This window comes from Clarias gariepinus, chromosome 10, assembly GCF_024256425.1.
Source record: "Clarias gariepinus isolate MV-2021 ecotype Netherlands chromosome 10, CGAR_prim_01v2, whole genome shotgun sequence".
In the NCBI taxonomy this organism is placed as follows: domain Eukaryota; kingdom Metazoa; phylum Chordata; class Actinopteri; order Siluriformes; family Clariidae; genus Clarias; species Clarias gariepinus.
This window is the reverse complement of record NC_071109.1, coordinates 10758604-10766496: the sequence shown is the minus strand read 5'-3', so window position 1 is coordinate 10766496 and position 7893 is coordinate 10758604. Positions and strand designations below refer to the sequence as shown.

The following is a 7893-nucleotide window of genomic DNA, read 5'->3' as shown; positions in this document are numbered from 1 at the left end:
GTATGGTTGTCCATGACCTTCTTGACGTGAAGCACGTCTCGTGTTTTCGTGCTGTTCTACTGCCTCCCGAAATACAGCGGGAGAGGAGATGGCGGAAAGTTCAGGATAAACTACTTATTTCATTTTGGTAAAATATATATTTACCAGTCTTTCTGTTGGTTCGGTATAGGGATTAATTTCGGGGCTTATGGTAAAAAAACAACATAATATATAAATAAAAATTCATTCAAACCTGATGTAGTCATGAGTTAGCATTGTTAGCAGAGCTTTCAGTGCACGCGAGGGATATGAAGATTAGCTTTAGCTAGCTGTTGTGGTTTTTTTTTGGTGAATGTCTAGCTATGGTTTATTTGACTACAAGATATTTGTTATACACGAAAATAAAATTCGTTTTCTATTCCGAAATATCGGCGAAGAGGCTAGCGCTGTTAGCTAGCTAACGTTATACTCGGTACCATAAGGCACAATGCTGGTATAACGTAAAAAGACTACGGACATCAGTACTGTAACGTTATCTTAATCTAGCAGCCATTATTATTATTTTTTTTTATTCCATTTTTTTACACTACTTTTTACTTAGCACGACTTTGAAGGCCATCTGGTTAATTTATTAATTTGTAGATGATGTGCTATTGAACCAACAGCCACTATAAGACTTCATTTCGAAATCATCTTTCTCATTACAGCTTCTTCTCTCTCTCTCTCTTTTTTTTTTTTTTTTTAAACCAAAGCCACTTTACTGGGAACAATGGTGAAGTATTTCAGCTGTGCAGGCTTTCTTAAAGGCACATGGGACCAAGTTTTTCAAGCCTTCTGGCAAAAATACCCAAATCCTTACAGGTAAAAGAAACAATGCTTTTTATTTAATTAAATGACAACATATTAAAGTTTACAAGCAGAGAAGCATTGCTCTTGAGTTTTAACACCTAACCTAGACCTGATTCAACAGATCAGCGCATGAAAGGAAAATTCCATCCTGACACACTTAAATATATTTATAATGAATGATTTGTTTAGTTTAGATACAAAGGCTGTTTTTGTTTAACTGTGAGACATCATGGGCTGTGTGCTGCACTGATGTCACACAAGAACATTAATAATTCAGTTACGTTGGAGTTTAATAGGGTTAGGATGTCAAGGTCAAATGATGATGGTCTGGAAAGTGCATCCATCACTTTACAGTTTCTGCGTCATATAAAGTTTGAGGTTGGGGTTGAGTCGATAAATTTTGTTTGTCCCCATAAGTTGTGGTGCAGGGGTGGCTCAAACGGTTAAGGTTGTAAACTACTCACTCTACTGCTTATCTGAATTGTCTGGAGAAATTAGGCACTGGAGCAGCGCAGGAGAGCAGTCTTTTCTTCTGAAATATATGACTAAAGGAGAGCGTTAGAGCACACTAGGACCGGACACAGATAAATAATGTCCCCAGCCTGCGTTTTTATGAAGACACTTTTGTGAGCTTTCCACTCTAATCAGACTCCTTTTGGCTCAAAAAGTTCTAAACCAGTTTTCGCTCCCTTTTGGTGTATAACATGATCTACAAGTCAGACTGTCTCAAAAAACGGTCTCAAAATGCGGCTAAATGCAATTGCAGTCTGAAGCCCTGAGTAAAGTTTAAATCCTAACGGCAGTGCTATCAGCAGAAATGCAAACAGTATTAACAACATGTAAGAAACTTAAAAAAAAAAATCAGCACCTACAAAAAGTTTGTCGTTGAAGGGTACATGTTAAATATAAAGCTCAGTATAAATTTTGAATTTGGATATTTCCTTCAGTCAAGAGAATTGTGTATATTGTGTCATAAATATATTGACAAGTATCTCCCATCCCCTTTTCTTTGTAGTAATCATGTGTTGACAGAGGACATAATCTTTCGGGAGGTGACTCCTGATAATTGCCTTGTTTCCCGACGACTCTTGACCAAAACCAGCCGAGCACCACGTTGGGCAGAAAAGTTTTTGCCCAGTCACATGGCCCGCAAGGCGTACATCATTGAGGATTCTGTAGTGGATCCCCAGAAAAGGACCATGGTCTCTTTCACCTGGAACATCAGCCATGCATCTCTCATGGTGAGCAGACTTTTGCATCAATTAGATGCTTCTCTAGAGGCTTCAGTTGTCAGTGATGCACAGTTATGATGACAATTATAAAAAAATATATATATATTTTTTATTATTATATTATATTTTCCCGTTTCATGTCGGTTTATGAATTGAGTTGAGCATGTTCAACTTCACTCGTCAAATTTAGCAGGTTTATATAGTTTACGTTTTAATGTTTCTAAACCTGATGTTTTGCTTTTTTTGGTTTTATGTTTTTAATAGTACTGAAAGTTTTATAGGCAGTCACATGCGGATGAAAACGTTGTCAAGCTAACTGGGTCAATGCATAGATTTGCTGACTTCAGATGTACTTTTGCCCTTTAGTCACGTGGTCACATTAATGTGCAAACAACTTGCACTCTATTTGCAAAAGTGTGTAGACATGACCTCACACCCATTCATGGTTTTTCCCCAAACTGTTACCACAAAGTTGAAATCAAAGTAGTACTTTTAATCTTTCCATCCACTAGAAATAAGGGAGCACACACCAGTACCACCACGCAGTGCCCCTGTGCACAAAGCAAAAGAACGTGAAGACATGGATTGCAGAGGTTGGTGCGCAAGAACTAATGTGTGTTCCACAGAGTCCTGTGCATCTTTTGGAATGAACTGGAACAAACAACTGTGCCCCAGTCTTCATCAGTACCTGGCTTGACTTTTGTTTTTGTGGCTGAATGAGCACAAAACTACAATCCAAAATATAACAAAGCCTTTGCTGTAAAGTGGAAGCTGTTATAGCAACAAAATTGGGGTGTTCATCAAGAACATGCACTTTATTTCCTAAAGTATTTGCTCTCCTGCCTTTACAGAGTAACATCCAATTCTTAATCTCTAGTGTTAAAAATGATGTTGGTAGCTTCGTCTTTTCACAACATTTACGAGTGTGTTCATGGGAATTTTGACCATTCTTCTAGAAGCACTTTTGTTAAGTCAGACACTGATGTTGAACAAGAAGGCCTGGCTCGCAGTCTCCACTGTGATTCATCCCAAAGGTGTTCTAGCGAGTTAAGGTCAGGACTCTGTGCAGGCCAGTCAAGTTCTTCCATACCAAACTCGCTCATCCATGTCTTCCAGTGAAGTTTTAATGCTTAGCATACCAAGTTCAAGTAGGCTTTATTGTCACTTCAACCTTATACAGTTAGTACACAGTAAAACGAAACAACGTTCCTCCAGGACCAAGGTGCTACATGCAACATAAATTTACAACATAAATTAACAGAAAAGCTAAACTAGCTAACCAAGCGGCCTAGTTAGCTGGCTAGCAGAGACAAGACCGATTGACCTAACATAAATTAACAAAAACTAACTAGCTAAGAAAGACTATTTACAGGGATTTTACAGACAACATAAAGTGCATGTGCAAACAAAAGCAACAAATTGACAGTGCGACAACATAACGTAATAATAATGTGTTGAGGTGATGATGAGTTGAGGTAGTGGAGAAACAGTAAACATTCCTTAACTTAAGCAAGACATGTTGCGCAATTTCATACTCCCAACTTTGTGGGAACAGTTTTTGGGGATGGCCCTTTCTTGTTCAAAGTAGAGAAAGCAACCAAATACTTTTGGCAATAAAGCGTATGATTGTGATGGTTGGGTTTCTGCATACTTTTGAACATAGCATGCACTACTTTAAGATTATCTGTTTTAATAATGGAGTAATTATAGTCATATTAAAAACAACAGACTATGTTCTGTTTAGATAAATTGTATTGGCCACTTTTTTTCACAAATGCTTTTGTGGAAATATTTATCCATGTGTTTTCTGCTCGTCTTTTCTTTAATTAGTCCGTGGAGGAGCGCTGTGTGTACACAGTGAGCCTTGACAACAGCAACCTTACAGAAATCAAGAGAGAGGCGTGGATCTCCTCCAGCCTCTACGGCTTTTCCAGAGCTATTCAGGTCAGTGGGTTAGATTGCATGTGTGACCAGGCATAAAGTCACGGAGGTTTAAATAACACAGAGCCAGCAGTGATCCATATTTAGTGCTGAATTACGCTTAAGGCATGGTTACACTGTGAAGTTACTAACTGCACCTGAAAATAGCACAGCCAACCATTTGTCATGGGTGGGGGTTGTAGACAGTTGAACAGCTGCTTAGTGTGTAGTTTAATTGCAGCATTCGACCTCTTACAGTACTTGGCAGCTGTAAACATATTTACTTGTCTAAAAAGCTGCTTCTTTTTCTTCTTCTTCTCCTTTTTTTTTTTTTTTAAGGAATTTGGCCTTGCCCGATTTAAGAGCGGTGTAGTAAAGACAATGAAAGGATTTGAATACGTCTTGGCCAAAATGCAAGGTAAGAAGCCGTTGTTATTGCTGTGCCAATTATTTGGGTCATAATTTTCTAAACTACACTTTCTTAATGTGCAGGTGAAACCCCTACGAGAACGCTGGCAGAGACCGCAACAGAGAGAGCCCGTGAGACGGCGCTCGCTGCTAAAGAAAAGGCTAAAGGCCTAGCCTCTCAAGCACAGAAAAAACAATACGTATGATGGAGAGACTTTGATGGGGGCACCATCTTTAAGCCTGCATTTGATTTCACCTGTTCCCTCACCGAAGCCCTTTAATATTTTCTCACTAAAGAAAATGTGACTTAGTTGACTGGAATTTTGTGGCCCTTGTAGTCAGTAGTTCAGACAACATGGCTATGTTCAAACATCCTATTTTTAGGTTACTGTGTATAAGCAGGAGACATGAAATTGGCATTTGTCCAAACAAATTAAATTAAACCACGATTGCTTTTGTACAGCTTTCTGGACATGCAAAACGAACTGTGAAAAATTGTAGGCTGTGATATTTTATATAATGTGAGAGAGCGCGAGCATACAGCATCCTTGTTATTTTTTTAGTTTGTGTTGTTAGTGATTAATATGTGACAGGACATTGCCTGGTATGATCCGTGTGCTCTGCTTGAACAAATTTTCATATGTAACTGTTATCTGTAAAATCTTCAACGACTGAAAAATGTTTCAGGTTATTCAGATTATTGAATCACCTAGCTTTAACTACTCTGGGCAGTCAAAAAGCATTTCATAAGGGTGTACTCCTGACTACTTGGCCTATATTTCAAAATTTTAAGAAATTCCTGCTGACTTGAACATAGCCTCCATGTTTCTTTTATTTATTCCTGTTTCCCCCCCTTACTATTTTACTGCGTATTTTAAAACCTTTAATTCCCAAACTTTTTTTGTGATGATTTGTTAATACAATGTCAGTCACGGTTCAACGGTGTTAAACACATTTTTCTGTTTTGCTTTATATGATTTCATTGCTTCAAATTGAAGTGATATGAGGGTTGATGGGGTCCAGATTACAAAGCAGTCACTGTCTGTGTGTGCTGTGCAAATAAAGGACAACATGCAAGATAGGATTGCAGCGAAAGGCAGTGTCTGTATATGCTTGAATCTTTAGTGTTTAAAATTATACTTCCTCGAAAACAAATCTTGGAATATGAAGTTAAAAAACTGTTAATATTGAACCAGCAAAGCTCTTAAATTCAGTGCTTACTGTCAATAAAAAAAAATCCTCAAATATATTGGCTATTGATTTTAATTCATATATCAGAGTTGAATCTCTGATTTAAGACACATTCGGTGTTCTTTAATTAGAATGCCATAAATTTACCCCAATCACTGGTTTTAAATTATTATATCAGTGTTCTGGCACATTATGAACATTACACCATTTTTTTTGCCCTGTTTATCTTGGTCTCTGTTCAGTGCTGTTATTCAAAAACACAGACACTGTAACATGAGGGGGACATTTGATTGTACAGAACACAGTTTTATAATTCCCTACCTGCTACACTAATATACTTATCCCAGGGTTTCTTGGTTTCTAGTACATGGGATAATATCAAGAGAAGGAGGGTTGCTTCATGTCTAAATCGCTGGTCTTCCAGGAACTCCTTTAATGGCCCAAACTTGTGCAAATGGCCAAGAGGTCAAGGCTGTATGGGGGACTTTCAGCTGAGTTCCTGTAAGGTGCAAGTAGTGTTCCTGAAATGATTGTCAGTGCTCACATAGAGATGCTCAGGTATTCCTCTGACGGTTTACGGAACCGGCTACAATGAGCTCTGAGCCACCTCGACTGGGATGGCATTCATGGACACCTGGTTTTCACAAGAAATTTCATACGTCCTGGTTTGCCTTGAACGCTATTTATATATTCATAGTTCTTCACAGCACATTTCATGTTACCATACATTCTTTCAGCTGGGCAATTGAAGAATTTACTTCATTCATGTCAAGAAATTTAAAATCTTCAAATAAAAGACAGATGTATTCCAGTTTTATTTGAAAAAGCTGTAAGGATGCTTGCAAAATCACTAGCTTCAGTTAGTCTGACTTAGAGCTGACTTTTAATCTGACCAAAGTAGAAACAGAACCTACAGTATGCAGGTCAGAATATAGAAGGCTTTGTGAGTTAGGATGATTATTTAGAAATACTGTAGTAAAACCTCAAGACAAGAGTGAACGATATGTTAAATTTACCTTTTTAAATCCTAAGAGAGTGTAAATAAAGCTTAGATAAATCTTTCTCTTGTTTATTTATTATTATTATTATTATTTATTTATTTGCACTCTGGCTATAGAATTCATTTTAATTAACCTTTAGAACCCTAGATTAATCCAAGCCTTTATATTCCCACATTAACAAATGTTTTAGGATGAGTTGCAAGCCACGAATGCACTCCGGTCTTTTCTTTTTTCATCAGAAGTAATCTTCGTCCTCGCAGGACTGCTTTCAGGGGACAAATATCAGGACTATAGGGAGGATGCTTTAACGCCTCAAAAGAAAGATTTTGCAGAGTGTTGACAATGTGAGCAGAAGATCATGCAAGATCACGACACCCTGGCATAGCAGTCCTCTGTGTTTAATCTAAAGTTTAGGCTTCAGCTCTTTAATGAGCATCTCACTGTAACGAGCGCTGTTGATTGTTAAACCTTTTTTCTGATCATGTTACAATACTGGCCCTTGAAAATCCCAGAAAACTGTAAGCATTAATGAATTTTCCAGCTGATGGTTGACCATTGAATTTTTTTCTCAGTAGGCGACTGAGGATGTTTTTTATTCTATTCTGTACTCTGCTGTTTACTCTCAGGCTCGTCGTGAAGAATCCATGTCTTGTCACCGGTAATGATTACTCTCTTTAAGAAACTTTCACCTTCCTTATACAGTAGTATCTGTCTTTTTTTCTTTTCTTAAATGAACTGATGTAACATGTTCACACCTGCACAGTAGTGAACGGGGAGAGAGTAGCCTTGAACGGAAAGCACGATAAGACCAACAGAAATTTTAATTTAATTTTAACCCGAAATGTCGATACATTTTTGACTCACTCTCGTAAAAACAATTTTACAAAACTATGCTGTGTCAGATTATTTCCATGGTCTAGGGAGTGCACTGTTTATGTTAATTCCAATTCGACGTATTTTTTATTAAAATCATACTTTGGACAAATCCAGACCAGTCCTGCAGTTATTTAGTTTGTATCCAGGCACCACCATCACCCTGATTAAAATACAGCATGTTCTAAAGCTGACTGAATGCAGTACTGTAAATGTGCAATGCCAAACAAGCAAAGCATTGTGTATGATTCGCTCCTACACTCACCATCCACTTTGATTAACACGTCTACTCATTTATACAGTTATCTAACCAGTCCATGATATGAATAACAGCCAAGAGCTTCAGTTTAACATTAACATCAAACAAAAATGGGGGACGGACTTTGATCTCTGTGACTTTCCCTGTTAAGGGTTTTTTATGATACAACCATATAGACCTG

At 37.7% G+C, this 7893-nt stretch overlaps 1 protein-coding gene across 1 annotated transcript; it reads left to right on the top strand.

The window, feature by feature from the left end:
• prelid1a (PRELI domain containing 1a) lies at window positions 1–5633 on the top strand. Its single transcript, XM_053505511.1, has 6 exons — window positions 1–127; window positions 732–840; window positions 1844–2069; window positions 3891–4004; window positions 4320–4398; window positions 4473–5633. The coding sequence occupies exons 2-6, from the start codon at window positions 749–751 to the stop codon at window positions 4592–4594; spliced, it is 633 nt and encodes a 210-aa protein (XP_053361486.1). The 5' UTR covers window positions 1–127; window positions 732–748; the 3' UTR covers window positions 4595–5633.
• Window positions 5634–7893: the final 2260 nt, after the last annotated feature.